General features: G+C 31.6%; 1 protein-coding gene across 3 annotated transcripts in view; it reads left to right on the top strand.

Moving 5' to 3' along the window:
* Window positions 1-21,122, top strand: part of LOC113512877 (serine/threonine-protein kinase SIK2) — a 70,604-nt gene continuing 49,482 nt past the window's right edge. Inside the window, exon 1 of one of the 3 annotated variants that reach the window (XM_052894729.1) lies at window positions 1-730. In XM_052894729.1, the coding sequence (XP_052750689.1) occupies window positions 575-730 (156 nt within the window). In that variant the 5' untranslated portion in view covers window positions 1-574. Of the gene's footprint in view, window positions 731-9,826; window positions 9,889-21,122 lie in introns of those variants that run through there. The other 2 variants (XM_052894730.1, XM_052894731.1) reach the window with 2 other exon arrangements.

Here is a 21,122-nt window from a genome sequence, read left to right as displayed (position 1 = left end):
GTTCCACGAGTACTCAACTCGATCGACGATCGACTGGCTGGAGTTCAGTACCCGGTTGACAGCCGGTGAGGCGGCGGCGTCACGCGAATCCCTAGCTTATATTACGCGCACGCCGCCTCTGCGCGATTTTTCTAATATAATGTAAATATTTTTTGTATACACGCTTTTTGTCATAAGTCTTAAATTACCGTGCGTTTTGGAATCGTACCTCATCCTAATCGAATTAGGTTCAAATTGTGCTATTATGACGGAACATCTACGTTTGATATCTGTCTACACTGTATAGTATTGGACCCCTTATATTAAATATCGAGTAATAAAACAGTTATGAATGAATAAATGTGTATGCACGCAGCTTAGTGAACTTGTGAACTTTAAAATAAGTTAAACCTACCTATATAGGTATAAACCGATCCAACACCTATTTATAATAGTGTTTAGATGTTAATTCTTATTTGTCGGCGTTGGTGAAAACAACTGACAATCGCAAATGGATAAACAGAAGTGATTCATTTAGTACCCAACTATTTAATGTTTACTTAGTTTTTAAATCACCAGATTTCTCTGGTCAACTATGTCAAGTCTGGTGATTAACAAGTCTACAATGGCGGATCGTGAACGTCCTGCAAAAAACCCCATTAGGGTGGGATTTTACGACATTGAGAGGACCATTGGCAAAGGGAATTTTGCCGTCGTTAAGTTAGCACGACATCGAATTACGAAGACTGAGGTAAGAGATAGAAATATGCCTAATATATAGGTTAAATGATCTGATTTAAATGTGTTTTATTATAGATTTGCTTCAGCCTATTCAAACCGAATCCCCAAGGGAAACTCCTTTCAGCTATTTACCTATTATACTTAGTAAGGTATATACAGTACAGAATTAGGGGGGGGGGGGAAGGGATTGTTAGTAATGGAGACTGAGAATCCCATTGCTAGCAAAATACCCAACCAGAGCGTCCTCCTCGCGGTTCTTCCTGGAAACTATCATGGTTAATTCCTGATGAATTCATCATGATGGGTTAACTGACCTATTTTCATTTTCATCTATTCACCGTTAACTGGTCCTTCGCCAGCGTATCCCGTTAGCGCAGGCGGGGTTACCATACCATTTTCACCCATAAAAAAAAAGTACAGAATGAATTTTTTAAGCATGCACGGTTGGCAAAATCCGAAATTTACAAATAGCGAAAAATACAGACAGGAAGGACGAAACCGTTTTGTATAAATATTTTTTTATGCGACTTAGAATGGCAAACAAGCTGACGGCCCACCTGATGGAAAGTGGTAATCGTCGTCTATACGTTGTCGTTATCGCTGTGTCTGTGTCTTAAATGGTAGTATAAAATTTAAAAAAAAATATTTTTAGAAGTGTTTCGAACTCGTTTATTGTGAAAAATGTACACCTGTACTATTACATCGGTTAAAACATTTTAATTTTTTTCCGGTACCAATCGGTAGGTACACTAATATGTAACTACTTAAAGACGAATTTTACAAGTGAGTGTGAATTGTCGTGGGTCTGCTAAATTGAAAAGCGTTCTGAAATAGAAAATAATATTTAAAACACTAGAAGTGGATCTATGATTACATTACATGCAATCAATCTTGTCAATTGTAAAAACAACTTATATTGTATTATACATTACTCGAAATATAATTTAATTTATAAAAATAAAATTTTGTGAAGTAATAGGTAAGTAACCGTCTCTATCAAACGAGAAATTGTAGGGCATGTTTAATTTTTAACAAAATACATGTGAAGATGTTATAGAAGAAATCTCCCTGACTCGTATTTTTTTTAACATGGTGTATTAGACTTTTATATGAAGCCTTTTATGTGACAATGGTATCATTTAAGGATTGTTAGTGATACGCACTACCAGGCCCATTTTATAATCGATCGTATTTGCTAGCAATATATCCAGTCAGGTCGACCTCCACATGACCCCCACCTGGAAACTACCGCGTTAAAATATTTGTGTATGCATCAAGATGGGCTAACTGACCTTCCTTTTCATTCTCATCTATCATCCTTCACTGGTGCCCCGTGAGCGTATACCGTTACCCCAGGCGGGGTTACCATTCTGTTATCATCCATTAAAAAAAAAGGTGTTATAGGGAAACCTGTAAAAAGACAATAATCTGACATTTTTAGCAAGATGACGTACGTAAAAGTTATAAAAAACGATACATAATATAATAAAAGAGAGAGAATAATAAATTCCTATCCCTTGAGTGCCTAAGAGGCGACTAAGAAACTTAATGGTTGAGGGACGGGCAGCAGCGTCCCTCTTAAAATATCACTAAAGCCTAACTGCGGTTGTCAACCCGCCTACTATTGGGGGAAAGGGATTGTAAGTAATGGAGACTAAAAATCCCATTGCTAGCAATATAACCAACCGGGAGGAAAGGGATTGTTAGTAATGGAGACTAAGAATCCCATTCCAAGCAATATAACTAGGTCGACCTCCTCGTGGTTCCCCCTGGAAACTATCATGATTAATTCCAGATGAATTAACCATGATGGGCTAACTGGCCTGTTTTCATTCTCATCGATCACCCTTCACTGGTGCTCCGCCAGCGTATCCCGTTAGCGCAGGCGGGGTTACCATTCCATTTTCATCCAACAAAAAAAAAACCCGCCTACTAAGCATGGCAAATATCGGCAAAACCGCCCCAATATATTCAGTAGACAGTTAACGGCTGACATGATGATAATAAACGAAATAAATGTTATTTCAATAATCGAGTAACAAACTTGCAGTAACAGATAATTTAAAATCGTAAAGCTAGTAATAGTGTGATTTCGAAACTATATACAGAGATTATTCTGCTCGCACCTGCTCAAAGGACTTCAAAAATAACTTTTTTTTATATTAAGTAATATCTTCGACAGTTCTAAACACATTTTAATTATATTTTTTGCAATTGATAGAGTTTACTCCACAGTATTTGGTTTCATATTTTCTTTTGGGAGTAGTTTTAATCTATTTAAACAATACTTATTCAAACGTCTGAAAATTGATAGTGGCCGATGATAAGGCGTGTTTACCCTACGAATACTACTAATAGGATATACATCTATCTATGTATCTACATCTATATTTATATAAATATATATAAGATATATTAAGTAATTTTAATACTTTATCATTACAGTGTTATTAGTGACAACTCATAAATACATTACGTAACTATTTAGGTACCTAACATCTTTATATTTACTTAAGTATACGATATACTCAGGTGTTTTAAAAAGGATAAATTTGAATTTTAATTGAATATTTTATATTATAGAAAGCTTTACTTTATAGCAATGTTTACGAACGTGTATTGAATTAATCAGTCAAGACCTTTATTCGTTTCGCAATAAAATAATATTTGCTACTGATATAGACATCTCCATTTATGAATAGAAATTACAAGTCTGCGATTGTAAAATTTATGCCAATAAATTTTAAATTAATCGACACAGAAAAAGAAGGGGTTTTTATATTCAGTGCCAATTTTTTTTTGGATGTACACCGATGACGTACACCGACATTTCTCCGACATGTATAGACTGGCCGGATTCACATGATTATTTTTTTAATGAACTTCCAAAATGGTCTCAAACCATTGTTTAATTATAATTTATAATAAATAAAAGTTACATAATAGTAAACAAGGAAAAGATTAAGGCAATAAGCGCACCTATTTAAATTAGTTGTTTTGTTTAAAACTACTCTAACAGCCTAATACGTAATCTAAGAAACGAAATTTACGAAATTTAAATTGTTTGTTGACAATTTATATTTAGGTACCAACTCCTAGTATAAAAAAATATGTGTATATATTATGAATAATATTGCAAATATCTGTAATTTATTGGCTGGATGAATGTCTATTATGATAGAAATTGGTAAATATAAACCTTTAATATGAATTTAATAACCCTAAATACAATATAACAATATTATTTAGCAATTTTTATTTCTTTATTACAGTGTAATTAAAGCTTCATTCTCACAATGGTTCTTCATGTTATAATTTATTTACTTATTAAGGTACACGCACATGAATTATGAAAGATTAGACACGAATAAGTATATCCAAAAAATACGATACGAGATGAATCGTCATAACTTGTCACTATTCATAATTGGAGTGTACAATTTGAATATCTATTCTTCTTTACGTCATCATTATTTAGGATGACCCTTAAATGATTGCCTGAAATAGGAACACATACAGTGTGTGCTATATGTTATAATTGCTTCTCGAGATGTCGTCAGAGGTGACTAAGGAAATATAGCTAAAAGAAGAACCAGTGCAAGAAAAGAAATAATCGAAATGAAAGCGCAACACTAATTCGTTTATATTCGGCTATAGTGGTAATAGTAGGTTAATATCCTCCTTTTATGGGGAGAGACAAGCATTGAAACATTGATGGGCTGTTATGGAAGTTGATGATCAATTTGACAAACAATCGTATTAAAACCATAATTGTGTTTTTAATACGATTGTTTGTTGCACGAGAGGCAATACTAGCTTTACTGGATTGTATTTACTCATATTGTTGAGTCGTTAAGGTGCCAAAACCCTAAAACGAAACAAACAAATCCCTTTCCATGTTCATAGTATTAGTAGTTACTGTAAAATGCACGTATATTCATCGTTGTCATGCTGCCTGTTGTATGGGGCTAAAAAATCATGTGCTTATGTAATCGTGGTGTTGAAATTTAGGAACGAGCTGGAAGTCGGGTGAGAGTATTCTAAGTAATTTAGGATTTCTTTAGGAAGCTTGTGACGTAAACCGTTGCTGACCTTTTAGAAGTCTAGGTTGGCTGAGTCATAGATAATATAATACAGAACTAACCACATTCCCACGCATAATGACTTACCCACGAGGTTAAGTACGGAGTTATATGGTTAAAATAGGTAACTAACGAATTGTCAATGATGAAAGCTTAGATTATGAATAAGAATGTTAAGATCAGTTGTATGATTTTTTAATAAATTAAATGGGAGTAGTACGTTGTCGGTTTATGTTAGTGGGGTACCAGTGAGGGCTGATAGGTGGCGATGAAGTCAATTTATCTATATATAGATTAGGCCCATCGTGATAAATAAGACATGAATTTAACTACGATGGTTTTCAGTTCGGGGGCCGAATATAGGTCGATTTGACAAAACATATTACTAACAAATGAGCTGTTAGTCCTTGTTACTAAGTAGTTTCTTTCATCTCCGTAAATCACTTATTTGTAAAATATAATAGAAGGTATTGTAGATAGGTAGGCACCGATGACACTAATAGGCACCCCAACGACCGAGGTACCTATTAGAGTCATTAGTAGCTAGTCGAGTTACATCATTAGTATCACTGTGCACGCGCATGATAGAAATACATATGATAATAATTTGTGAAATCAAGGTCTCTACAAATTGTTACCATCATGAGAAAACGTTTCTATATTCAGCAATGGTCATGTAGCTTTTGTTTGTTGTTAACCATTTGGTAGTTAATAAATAACAGAATAATTACAACAGTAAAGTACCAGACTAACCTACTCGTGAGTCCACGGCACCGAAGTGGGTCATTGGCCGAATACTGTGGCGTCGTCGCTGTGAATGACTCACTGATTGCATTTGTATGAACGACTTTCTAAATACTTATTCTGTATTGATTTAGGATCATCATTTGATTAGAGAACTTATTAGAAAGTTGTATATCTCGACGGTGAAGATAGGTACTTAGATCGCGTTATAGTATTTATGAGCACTCTATGGTGCAGAACCATTGTTGAATGAATGCACGAAATGAACAATGTTATGTTCCTCTTCGTTCTTCTTTGTCTTCAACATATTTAAGTGCAGTATGCCCGTGGAATGAAATATAGAATAATTACATATTTTAGTAGATTTAAAAAAAATTATGCAACTTCAAATGACAAACAGGCTAACGGTCCACCTGATGGAAAATGGTAACTGTCTCCTATAAACATGAGCAGTATTATGGACATAACAGAGTATACTGTTTCGCCAATGATGGGGTATCATGCGTTGCCATTCCTGAGGACTCGGGTATTATTCCTTTGTACCCTGTAAATTCACTGCCATATCCCACCCTTCAAACCGAAACACAGCCATGCAAACACAATTGCTTCACAGTAGAAACACGAATGGGACACAGGTGCCCAAGCAAACGACTTTTGTATATAGTCTTCAACTGGTGTTTAGATTTTGAATAAGGCGAATTGCGTTATCTAAATTGTAGATTATTAATCAATTATTGACTAGGTAGTTTTATTTATATAAGTATTTTGTAAATATTAGCATTCAGATTATATTTGCAAAATGTTATTTATTATGCCAACGAGCATACCACTTCTCTATAGTAGAAGATAAGTCGGAAGAAGTTATCAGGAAAGCGTTTAATTTTAAGGACATTATGTATTTTTTTCTGAAATACCTACTGAATTTTAAGACAAATCAACTGATTTATTAATGTTAATAATTATTAGGCTAAATATATATAAAAAAAAGCCTCTTATAATAAAAAAAAAAAGAATGTTCATTGTGGCAAAAAGCAAAGAACTGCATCTATCAACATTATCCAAATAAGTTAGTTCAATTAGTGTACTGTATGTTAGATGATGTACACGTGGTTTTATTTTGTTAAGCGAGTTTGAATAACATTATATAGAAAAAGTAAATAATAAATAGGTAAGTACACTACACTACACATAGCTACAAGATATGTGCAACTAGCATCTAGCAAGCAATTCGACATGCCTGCGTGGTGAGGTCAAATGAAGAGTCGGTCATTCGGCGGCGGCGCGCTGCCGCGTACAGAAATACCACAACATCGACCTTGTCTCCGGATGCACGCATTTTGTTTTTATTATTTTGTGTTTTTCCCGCCAACTGCTTTCATCAAGGTGATGACCAGTCACTTTTCTGTACTCTTTTTGCAATAATAATATATTTTTGTGTTTGTCTCTCACAATTGTTACTAAGGCAATTACTGAAGGCGACGTTTCATAGAATAGAATACCTGACTATAAATAGAATTTCATTCAACTCGAGGCACCTTCATAAGGAGCTGATGATCTACTTTATGACATACCAAATGCCGGTAGGTATGTACACCTACATAATTATGTGATCGTGATCGCATTAGCAAACCAGCAGACTCGGGATGCGTGATCGTTCTTTAGATGTAATGTCGAGCAAATACCACCTAGGTATATTGCCAGGAAATTTTTCGTATGGCGCGCGTTCCGTTTACACTGCTTGCTTGAAAAACTGTATGTTTGACGCCATCTTGACGCAAATGCGTTATCTATTTTGGAACTCTGCGTCAGAGACTGCCTGTTATCTGCGCTTTGCAGTCTGGCGGTCACCCTCATCTCTGGTCCTGTTTGGACTTTTGCATATCATGTCATCTTTGCATCTGATGCTAAAGCAACTTCTCAATCAGCGGAATGCTTGATTACTTCGAACATTCGAGAACAAATCGCAGCGCAGTCTTCTCTTTTTACAAGGTCTTACCCTACTGCATTTTACATATAGATACCTAGTGTTGTTTTTCGGCTCAGGTTAAATAATTATTATTATCGAGATTAGTAACTAATCTCGATGACGTATAATAGATGTAATAATTAGATTAATAATAAATGACAACTACAAACAACAATATGTATTTGTTTGGCTCGATTTCAATATTTTTCAATAAAAGGTTCATGTTTAGTCTGTGTGGAAGCAGCATTTTAGATTTTTATTTTGAGAGTATTGAAAAAATTCTATCACCCAATGTCATGGAAAGGTCCATATTTATAGTATTAGTAGTGTAGTATACGATACATACCCAATGTTAGAGGTTATTCACTTCGTGCCAAATATGGATATGGGGCTGAATTAGGAAAATAATTTGATTCTAGTGTTCGGTTCGTTGTCGTTGGCTTCTGAAAGTTCGTTGTCCTAAATGACTTTAAATAGGGTGGTTCTCAATTTGTCTGTATTATTTTTAGTATATGTGTTACTTGACGTCTTTGCCAATTCTGAATAAATTTTTTGTTTTTTTGCAATATGTACTCACTGGTTCCATGTTAATTTTGTCACGTTTTAAATCGTACTTCTGCTCGTTATTGATAATTTATATAATTAATCAGTCTCTGTTCATTTGAATCCATAATCAGGATTCATATGTGAATCCAGGGTTATTATGGAAAGAGTGAAACCAAAATACCATCGTATAGTAATGTAAGAAACGAATGTTAAAATGTCCGTATATCTATGTTATGTTAAATGTAGGATATTAATAAAATAATAATTGCGACTGCTCCTATTTATCATAACTTCCGGTAGGTATGTACATTTGTGGTTTGTACATGAAAATAATGAATGTGGCGCGCCCATGCTATTCCTCTAATGTTTTATTGCATTTAATAATTTATTAAATTAATTATTAAACGACTAATTTAATTGTCAATTTTATATAATAGATTTATATGAAGTTAGTGACCTAGTAGCGTACTTATACACTTACAAGTAAAAAAAAATCCCAACAGTTTAGATGAGGAATGCAGATGATTCATATCTACGAAAAGTTAGGTTTTTTTAGATTTACATACTTATATACATAAAAACATCGTGCAGTTACTTACTTATCTTATTCTGTAGGTCATCGACCATTGTGAAATATTTATTTCTTTATTGTTTGTATTGTTTCCTTAGGTTACCAAAAGTTTGAACGGATCAATGAATGAATTGTATCGACTTAGGATTTAGTATGCGATACTCAGAATCTAAATTTATTTAATTCACTATTATAATTTTATTTTGGTATAAATGACTTGCAATAAAATGTACAATGTACGTGTCATGCAAATTATATGTCAAATGCTATACAATGCATTAAATTGCATAGCGTGCGTGATATTTTCTACTTTTATTCAATTTTCATTCTCGTAATACATTTAAAAGAGCTCCGGGCCTCCGGGTGAGTTGTGATGGAGGGAGGCGGCACTTCAGTGTTACTCTACTACGGTTTTACCCTGTTTTTGTATTACCTACTTAAATTTAGATACAGACTTTTCGCCTACGCATTTTTATTACTGAATATAAGAAACATGAGGTAACGAAATGTGTATATGAAGTCAAAATCAAGTGATAGTATTCATAAACTGTACATCTCTATCGAACGAACATAGGTCGAAGTATAAAAATATTTCTTTAATTTCCTTACAAAGGGGTGGAGCTAGAGGAGCGACCAAATTAATTTGAAATATAAAGAAATGTAAGTATAAATAGTTAGATATTGAATACTTACAATTGTAAAATACATATATAAGAAAACAGATTCAGTTATTTACTACGAATGACGACTATGAACAGGTTTATGTTTCTTCAAAACATTTTTTTTTGTTAGGCAGGCAAACAAGTAGACGATCCATCTTATAACATACATAATTATTTTTTATTACTTATAACTAAAAGATGGAAATTATTACCTAATTAATTACAATGGTGATATGGTCTTTGTATAGATAAAGACAACAAGTAACGTTATCGATCTAAATACAAAACTAAATCGCTTGCACAGATTTAATTTATTTATAACAGACCCTCTGATAACTATTTAAGAAACGTCCAATTCTCCTCAATCGGTTAACGGCAGACATTGTAACTGTTGCAGGGGAGGAAAATGAGTGTATATCTGTCTTTGTCGTACTTACCCCGTCTCGCTTTGCCTACTATATTGATCGTCGTCTAGACTTGTTGATCGTCGCCTGAAGCCTTTATATCCCTGAATTCTGTTGAGTGTTGGACGCCTGGCACCTGCACTCAGAAAATTTCATTGCTGTTAAAGGACCTGGATTTCAAATATTCATATCGGTAATTAGTTTAGTTGTGTTTTTACGCGACGTCCCAATAAAAGCACTTAGAATTATTAAAGACCATTGTCTTTAGGATTAAACGTTATCCTACTAGTATTATTATAAATGTGAGTTTGTAAAGATGTTTAGATATTTGAATATTTCTTACTTGAACACACTTTACTGTCTGAAATAATTTGTTATATTATTTGGAATGGCAAATAAGGTGATAGTATGGCGGAAAGTGATAACCGTTGGCTATGTTGACGAAATAGAAATTATTAGGATCCTTTTTATGAGATGTTATAAGTTTATGAACGTATTACGTTGTAAAATGGTAAAATATTTAGAGCTTTACAGATTAATATAATAATAACAGTTGGAAATGTTTACTTAGGAGGAATAAAATCTTTTTAAATTTTAAATAAATTTTATTTGTGAATAATGTTTACGACATAATCAGAAGAACAATACAAGTTAAGAAAAAAATAAATAAAGTTGCGTCGTATAGTATCATCATAAACTCTTCGGAAATCGGTGGGACTGTTCTAAAGTTAGAAAGAGTTACTCCGTAATGAGTAACAAAGAATACTGACAATGAGGCATTTTTATAAATGATTATGATGATGATCCTTAGTGGATAATCACAGTTTTCAAACTAATCAACAGCTTCTTGGTTTAATGCATGTGTATCAACCGTTAGTGTAACTAAGTTGCGGAGGCGGGATAGAAATCTTGATTTAATTATTATATTTCCTCAATGACAACAATTTGGAATTAATAATCCTGATATTTTTATTTTATTTTTATTATATACAGATTACTTCCTACCCCCCATTTCATGTGGGTAGTATTTATTTTAATTAATTTTTGAATTTATTTTTTTAATCAATTATTGGTTTCATATAAATCATTCTAGTCGTTTAATCGTCAGTGTCATAAATAGGTATGTACCAGTAAATTATTAAATATTTTAATCAAATGGTAATTCGACTCTACATCTATACAAGCATGTGCATTGCGTAATCCATTTAATTTCATTATAAATTACAGCAAGGTGTGTATAATAAATTAATTATTCGTAGATACATAATCATAATTTATTATAAGATAAACGTTGACGTAAATAAGCGTATTCCAATAGTGTGTCAATAGTTTTATAGGTATCTGTTTACTTCTACGTATGTGATACGTGAATACGTGTTAAAGATGAGTGTAAAGGTATTTTAAGAATCAAGCTATTATTTCTTAGCAGATAACGTTTATTCTCGCGTGGGTTTATAATTACCCATCGTTTCGTGAGTATTCTGTGATAGCAATTCAATTTCCTAGAATAAATTCTTTATGATGCTACTGTTCGGGATTTTTATTTTGGGAAATAAAACAATTTTCAATCCTAAAAGGTTTCATAGCCTTTAGGAATTAAAAATTCAATAACATTAAAAAAGAATTATTCGATCATGAGTATGTAATTATGTGGCGGCTTATGGTATTTTCTGCTTGGTGGTGCATCAACAAATCAGATTTCTAAAAAGTGCATAATTTTGTTGGTTTGTCCAAAAATATTTCATGTATCAGGACGTTTAAATCTCCTCTTCTGCGCCAAGGCTTCGATGGATAAAGTAGCAAAAAAATATAATTGTTAAATAAATAATATCACTAAAATATTAAATAATAACGTCATCTGAGAATATTATTAGTATGAAAATCAGTAGGGCTTTTATTTTTTCGTTTAGGCGTTCTATGTGGTTGACATTGAAGTTGTTAGTGAGTTGACGAGGAGGTGCTAATATAGTTAGAAAGTTTGAGTTATATCTTCATGCAATATTATATTTACGTAATATGTTAATTAAATTATAGATATTAGCATCATTATTTACTGGTGGGCAGTAGTTTTTTGTGGCTTATCTGCCTTTGTTGATAACAACCTTGTGGTTATTGGCTTGAGTTTTAAAAGTATTTGTTTCAGTATGGAACAGGTAAAGGTTTAAAATCTATGCAAGATTTCAAGATGTTATATCAAGTTAGTTCTGAGGGGTAGCAGCACAAAAAGACACTATCTTTGGGTGTTACAATACAGATAATAGAATAATTTAAATTAGTTCCACAAATAAAACATTAATTGCAATCGGACGAAATTAATATAGAATTAACATGGTAACAATCCCTATTAACTACAAAAAAAATATATCATAAAAGTTTAGAATTAACGAGGAAATTTGTACAATGGGGAGTGTTCCAAGAAATTAAACGATCTGGTGCTTTTATCAGCCCTTTACCATTGTATCTCTCGCTATAGAGCTGAAGTTTATCAACATTTTTTAGGTGCGTGGCACAATTACCACTGTCCGTGCATCCTGTTCATTTCTACTTCGTACATCTGGGTTGCAGAATGGGCTCACTTCTGCAGATTTTCCCTTATAATGCAACCATTTAAAAGGCCGGCAACACATGAGCAACTCCCTTCGTGTTACAAGTGTTCACGGGCGAAGATAGTCGCTTCCCACCAAGTGGACCGTCTTGTCGATTGCTAGGGAGATCAATAAAAAAAAATATCGCTTAAAATGCACTTAAAAGTAATTGTTGATTTAAGTTATTCTTTTATCCATTGTTATGGTCTAAACATAAAACTTATTATGACCAGCCGTATAACGTAAGATCTAAACTCACGACTGTGATGCATGCATGTTTATATGAGATGATTACCACTTTTCATCAAGTGGACAGTCTGCTTGTTTGACATACTTCAAATTCTATGTAATCTTTTATGATTACAATAATATTCAACTACCTTGTTCCATTTATTGTTTATCAGTGTTTAAATTATTGATATATTCTTATTTATTGCAATATTCCATTGCATTTAATCTATATATCATGTTGTCTTTAAATTATCATTCTAAATTCTGTTTTCAGTCGTTTTTTTTAATAAGGAAATTCAGACCTAGTATTACTATTACCTTGAGCATTAAAAAAAATCAATTTTCCTAATAAACTGAGAATGAAATCTATGTATTTATAAAATTATGTATTGTACATTACCTATAGTCAGGCCATTGCCCTTATAATATATAGATTAACATGAGAAGCGTTATTGTGTTTATAGTAAAATCGATAATGTCTGTTGGTCTATTGTAGATAAGAAAAATACCACTTACTAAATTAGGGTAGGGTTGTTATGTTAGATTCAATAAAAATATGGGCCAGTAAACTATTAAGTAATCTGTGGTAGCGTTCACAACAACGCTAATAAATTAACAAAATAATAAAGTTAGCTCCATAAAATTACTTGTAAGCATATTTATTTGTCATATATAATTTTTATAATTATATATGTCATAGCATATTTATCTCGTGAATCATTATATAAATTATCTTATGTTTCAAATTAGAAATTGATGAACGGATTTGAATGATGAAATCATTCAAATCCGTTCATCAATCAGCAATTTCTGCGCGAAAGAGCAACAAATGTCATCCATCCTTACAAACTTCCGGATTTATAATAGTAACAGGATTACCTTTTACCAGCGACTTCGTATGGGACAAGTACAGAATTATATTCCCTGTGGTATGGGTGACCGAGATATATTGATCCATCGGGATAAAAAGTTGCTTATATCCTTCTTTGACACAAATGTGTATTACGCGTGTTACTAAATATAATCATATTGACGTCATGATGTAATAAATAAACTCACATTTACATTGATAATATAAGTATTATTTTCATATTTCATAAAGGTAGTTATGTATCTATACAATTACTAATTATTGTATGTATTTGGTCAATTAAATTAGCAATATTAATTTTAAATAATGGGCGTGTAGTTTGTCAAATAGATTGGCATATATGTTGTATTCATGATAAAAACGTGGAATTTTGTACAGTATTTATTACCTACCTATCTAAATTAATTTATTTTGACGTAAGATCATTGGGTAAGCGACTGCAAATGTTATTGACGTACTTATAAAATCATACAGTTAGGTCCGTGATAAGATAAGCTGATCTGACTTTTTTTTATCTGCACTGGTCAAATACATCAGGTAGTCTCGAACATTTTATCGGGCCAGATAAACATTGACAGGTATGTGTATGTGAATATAATGAAAACATTTTATACACATCATAGTAATGGTATGGGGGAACTTTGATCAAGGTAAATTACAGATTATTTAGTTATTAACTACAGTTAGTTAAAATAAATATTTTGATTTCGCTGGAATTATCTATTAAGTCGACAAATATGAAGTAGTAAAGCAGAAATAAATATCTTCGGTGTACATAGATATGAAAAGGAATGAAAAATGTTTGATAGATATATAAAAAAAAAAAAAAATCAGCAAGTAAAAATTAATTAAATAAATATAGAGAACCTAGCGGAGATTAGTAAAATTGTAAAATATTTTATCATGATTACAAATGACTTCATGTCATTAGAAAAATTATAGTATCTAAAGTACGTATTTTTTATTATTAGGTATCTTTTATAAAGTACAAAGGAAATAAAGTACGAAAATACAAAATTTTGTACCTTTGTACTTTTATTACAAGTAAACTTATTTATTGTATTGAAGGTGTTGATTGATGACACTTGATGGAGGTTTATAATCAGTAGTTTTTACAAAAAATATATGTCCGTCAAGAAAAAAAAATATTACAAGTAATTTACTATAGTAGTGGTAGTAGTTTTTACAGTTATTTAAAAAAAATATTAAAATATGTAATAAGTACCTTTGCGAGCAGGGTTGCCATTAGTCTGACTTTTCCTGCTTTTGTCTTCATTTCAGAAGGAGTTTCCGTATATACAATTCGCAATTTAAAGTTTTATAATCTGCTTTATGTTATTTTACTATTGTACAATAAGAAATGTTTGGGTCAAGATCCGGATTTTTTAATTTGTATTAGTTTTTGAATTTTCTTGTTTTCTATTTGGAGTCATCATAATCATATCTTAATACAATAACACAATTAGGTGTTAACTAATCATCATATGTTATAACCTCGCTTACTATCGTTATTTGTACATTTTGTCGAGTTATATATGTATATATGTCGAATGTAAAATGATAAGTTATATTATATTCGATATATGTATAGATATATCATAATGTTGACAGACTAGGTATGTTTGTTAACTATTTACGGATAGACAGACTTAGAGATAGACATGGCAATATATACGGTTTCGGTTTTCCTCATTAGACAACGGAATTCTAAAATATTGAAACTCAAACATACACAAACTGCTTTTTCTGTTTCCTGACGTCGTGCGTGTACGATAAGAATGACGTCAATCACCGTGATAGACACAGAATAATTCTAGGTAGGTGTTCTTTTTGCGGTAAAGAAGATAATGTGATTTAATACTTATCTTTACAATAATAAGGATTAAATATATTTTTTTTACGTTCATATTATACAATTTGTTTAATAAAAATGGAATGTTATACAAAAACGATATTGGCTACTAATTTCTTATAAATATACTTAGTAGCAATTATTTACTCATTATATAGAACAAAGATTACAGTATGTCATATGACGTCGGTTGCAAAAGAAAATATCTTATTAAAATATTTTTATATCATTAAATAATTAATGACAACAATTATTTTTTTTTACAATTATTTTATAATTTATTACATTAGTTTTATTAATTATTATATTAGTTTTTGGATTGGTATACAATTGTTTTGGCTTATAAGAAATATCTCCTTTAAAATTTCTAAAACTTTGTCTTTAATGATCAATCAAGACATTCAAATTGGTAAATTAACATCACAGTGACGACTGATAAACGAACGTAAACATCGACTGATTATACTGATATATTATGTGACCTCATTTTTTAAAAACTGTTGCACCGAGATTGTCACTTCACAAATGTGACCCAGTTTCATTTATCTTCTTGACATTTCATCATCCATTATTTTTAATTAATTAATTTTTGATTTTGTTTATTTGAATCTGACTGTTGTTTTCTGTAAAATATTGGACCATATCTAATTATGTATGATTAATTTAAACTTTATTTTCTACTGATTTTACATCTCGTATGCTTGTGCTTCTAACAGCTGAAGCTATGACTGCGATTTTAAAGTTACTCAAAACAAACAAACAAAATAGACAGAACGTCTTATTCTAAAAAGTATCTAATACACAATTACCTGTTCTTCTATGTTATGAGAAATAGACAATAGAGATATTAATAATCAGATTTAAAACATTCCCTATTACTGACTCTGAATTAGCCCAACTGAGAATTGAACCTTAGATACAGATGATGTAATACTTACCTTCTGATTATTACTATATATATAACTGTACACCACGGAGGTAGTCAAATATTGGATGTAGGTGTTTGTGTACCAGACATATTATTATACATAAGGTTCAGTAACATTAGGTTAATGAACCTGATTGATATGTTGGTATATGTTACATATACATAAATAGCGCTCATTTAACTATTTACCATAAATAATAATTTTTGTACGAAGGAATCATGAACTTTTATTTTTGTCAAAACACTCACAATCTATTCTATAAATTAATTTGGTAAAAATAAAAATAAATACTATACAATTTAATACTTTTCACCAAACTGAATAAATAAGCGAAAGTAAAAAAGTTTACTTAATATTATTTAGAAGGATATGAACAGAAGGACAAAATTCCAATTTGAATAAAAAGAGTATCAGAGGGGCTGTCATCTCAGCTTGTTTGCTATTACGAGTTGGATAAAAAAGTTTCATAAAATGAAATATTTTTTTTTAACTTTTCGTATTACTCGGTACCGTAATCATTTAGTACCTGAATGTTACAGATTATCGATATTGTTTAGTTTTATGAATTTATGGTTCCGGAATTTCGAGTTGGTATATCTGTTACTGAGTCACCAAACTCTTGTATATATTGGAATAAGATAGAAGAAGCTATTCTATTCTTTTATATACAAGACACAATTATATAATTTTTAAGTTTGTACACTATATTTTAGCTGGTAACTGTTTACTGCTGAACGTAAGCCTTCTATCCATAAGAGGAATTAGTTATAAGAGATATTTCAGTAGTTAGCTAGCTTGGTAGGTGGGTTGGCAACCGTAGTTAGGCTTTTAAAGATATTTTAAGGGCTATCCATCTCTTTACTATTAAATTCCTTTAGTCGCGACCTACGACACCCACAGGAAAGGAAGGGGTGGCCTATTCTATACTGGGACCCCACGACCACTAACTAAAAATTAATTGCACAATAATAAATGCATGGAACCATATCGTTACAAAAAAAAAAATTTTGTCATGTTTTTATTTTCTATATAAATACTTATGAGTGCAAGCTCCGGTTTGCATAAATTTATATTTATGTCTACATAATGTGCCTGACCTTTGATTACAAACGGTAGCAGTGAAACCAAATTCGAATAACAAGGCGGTTTTTCATCACCTGTTTAACAGGCCGTTCCTTCCGGTCTTTGTGCATATGGCATTACGTTTTTCCTTGAATATTTCGTACACATATGTAGGTATATATATATATATATATATATATATATATATATTATATATATATATATATATATATATATATATATATATATATATATATATATATATATATATATATATATATATATATATATATATATATATATATATATATATATTTCTAAGTGTAAATATAAAATAATAAATATTTTAAAACAAGAAATCAGTTTATTAAAAAAAGAGGTTATAGAGAATTAAGTAAAAAGTACCACACTAATTTTATGGCAACAGAAAACGTTTTCAAAATTATTATCATAATTTACTACCTGAATGTAGTGTTGTTTGATAATATGTAAACCTAATATTATTATCTATTGTCTCAACACGTTATTGTGTTAAACAATATTAGACGCGGTATGTGTCTCTTAAACTGGTTTTAAGCCGTTAGGAAAGTATGTAGAAATCAAACAGAATTACTTAGCTTGTTGTTCTGCAGATACCGTGTCGTGTAAGCGTATAAAAAGTGTGAAAATCGTAATTTCACTTCATTGCTTCTGTTGCATTGTTCATATAAATTACCTGACACTTGGTACATATGTGGCTTTGTTTCTTATTTGTATTATTGAAGATAAGGAAGATGATACATTGAAATTTTGCTCCACATAGAAAATCAATGACTTCTATCGTAACAAAATTCATGTGAAATCGTAACAAAACCGATATGAAACTTGTCTTTTAATTTTGTAATCTATTGTTATTTGATAAAAGCTTGAGTTTAGATCCATGTGTTTTAGTTAATTCATGTTTTTCATTAGATGCCAGTTATGACTTTCCGTTGAATCTTATAATGTATAAAGTTATATTCGTACCTCAACTTTTGTGGTAATGAAAGTCATTAAAAATTTTGGTATTTTTATGTCAGAGATCATACTAGATAGTCGTTTTCAGGACACACATGCAATAAAAGCTGTGTTGCTTTTATTGCATTTGCAACAAAACATCGTGTTAGTTACCTACTTCGAATTTAAATTTCTGTCGCAAGTATCCTAGCAGCAATTGTGATTCCGTTGCAATCACATGGTTAGCTATAGCTTCGTGATTAAAAACACAGCGAGTCTTTATTACTCGTTTTGCATTAATTTTCTATGTTTTTGATAATCGTGGATTAAGCCAATTGTGAAAAGGCATCTGATTCAAAATAGGTGGGCAGATGAGCAGTGTTGCAGTTCCTTCAGCGGATTTATTTATCGCTACATCGAAATGCTGAAGTGATAATACAACTAAACTGCGATATCTATTTAGTCATAGTGCGGAAAGATGTAAGGTGTTATATCCCTGAAGCTTTAAATATTCACAATTTTAGTTCAATTTCATTGGTACCTTTTCAAAGGTATGATCTGCACAGATGGAGTATATTTTGTACGCGGAAATCAATATACGTTTATGTTTTCCTCATATTTGCGAGCTTATTATTATTATTAGGTTGAACTTAAAAAGTTCAACGAGAAAATAATTGTTAGCGTAATTTTAGTTTAGTCATAATATATCTAAAATTACATTCTCTAACATGCTATACTAGTACACGGCTTACACAAAACGTCCATATGTTGGACATTCGTCAACATCCTCAAGTTACCAGCCACTAGTCATTGTATTATATGAGACAACTCGATATTAATTTCGATCAGCAACAATGTTCGAAAGTTATATGTAAATAATATATGATTGTTTAATAATTTTGTGAGGTCTTGGAGAGGTCCGAGCACGCAAGAGTGACGTAAAAATAAATGTATACGTAATGCGTCTATTATCAACAAACGGGTCAATGTCGGGGCGTATGACCGGTATTTAAATCTATTGCATTGCTCCGTTATTGTACTATTATCAGTATCCTGGTATATATCAAAACAAAAACAATTTTGAGCACTGACCTTTTGTTTTCAAGTGAACTACTTGAGACGTAACTGTAATTGCTTAGATTTTATGTGCTTGTAATGTTAATAATGTTAAAGCCCGGGTTTACGTCCGGGTTTTGGAAGCTAGTATAGCGAACAGAAACTAAAACTTTTATTATTTCTTAAGCTTATTATAGATATAGAAATAATGGATATTTTTTTATAAACATATCTACATGTTTATAAATAACAAAAAACAATCAAGTTTAATCCAAATTAATGTTTTATTTTATTTACGTGTTCATGATACGTAAATTGTACTGATACTGTTCTACAACCCTCTATAAATAGTGATTTGAATTATGAGCTCTAAATACTAATGTTTAAATTTTCTATATTTAAATCAATTATTCTAGGGACTTCAAACTCGATTGTTTAATATTTTGTTATTAAGAATTAAGTACTTATGAAAATGCCACAAAAAATAAGTAAGGGACAATCTTCAATCTTTATACTTAGTCATTTTATCATATTAGCCGTCTGTCCACTGCTGAGCATAGATCTTTCCCTTGGGGGGTTTTCCACTAGTTGCCACGCTTGGCAGACGGGTTAAGTACCGCAGTTAGGCTTTAGCATGTTTTAACAGGACTTATCCTTTGATTATTAAATTCCCTTAGTCTTCTTTTACGATATCTGCAAGAAAGGAAGGGCTAGCCTATTCTATACTAGGACCATATGGCCACGATCACATATGGTAATACAAATAAAATATAATTATGTTATTATGTGGTACAATATTAGCATATATTATGACTAAAATTACGAAATACCTGAATCCCATTTACCAACTAAATGTACATTCAGGTTTTAATTATTTCTGTTTCATTTAGGTAGAACAATATTGGACAAGAAAAAGGCAACTTGTGAGTTTGACTTGGTACTCGAGTTAGTTTAGAATTTTATCATAAGAATAAATGTTATTTAACAATAAACAAGTATAGTACGAGTATAAAAACAAACTCGCTGTCGCTGCCTGTCCGTCCCTATGTATGCTTAAATCTTTAAAACTACACAACGGATTTTGAAGCGGATTTTTATAGTAGATAGAAACTCTGAAAATTTTAAAGGTTTCTAATGTGATGTGATGTATTGTGCACCCGTGCGAAGCCGGGGCGGGTCGCTAGTGCGATAATATATACATTGCTATCACAATATTTACTAGGTATGTATGTGATAAGTAATAGGTACTGGAGTCACCATTGAATTCGCCGCTTTAGATAATGGTAGTAGGTCAATAAGACGATACTTAATGTTATATTGTACTTACTAGCTTTTACCTGTGATTTCGTCCGCGTGACGGGGATAAAAAACTTATGTCCTGGGATGGATGCAATATAGTGTATACCAAATTGCATAGTGATTACTTTAACCGTTAAGATCCTAAGAGAATACAAACTCATTGTCACATTTATAATATTAGTAAGAAATTAATTTAAAATGTTTTATTAAATATTAAATGTAGGTACATTATATGGACTATTAAATGACAAATCTAAGATCTATATTTTATGTTAAATATGTTAATAATGCTAAATAAAATCAATAACTTTACCAGAGAGAGACTTTGTACAAAAGTCGTTTGTTTGGGTACCTTTGACCCATTCATGTTTCTACCGTGAAGCAGTTGTGTTTGCATGGCTGTGTTTCAGTTTGAAGGGTGGGATATAATAGTGAATTTACAGGGTATAAAGGAATAATACCTGAGTCCTCTGGAATGGCAACGCATGGGAGGTATCATGGGCGAAACAGTATACTCTGTTATGTCCATGGTACTGCTCATGTCTATAGGCGACGGTTACTACTGTC

Source organism: Galleria mellonella, unplaced genomic scaffold (assembly GCF_026898425.1).
Source record: "Galleria mellonella isolate WM207_F2 unplaced genomic scaffold, CSIRO_AGI_GalMel_v1 utg23, whole genome shotgun sequence".
Classification (NCBI taxonomy): Eukaryota; Metazoa; Arthropoda; class Insecta; order Lepidoptera; family Pyralidae; genus Galleria; species Galleria mellonella.
The sequence above is the reverse complement of the archived record's forward strand: the minus strand, read 5'-3'. Positions and strand labels throughout refer to the sequence as shown.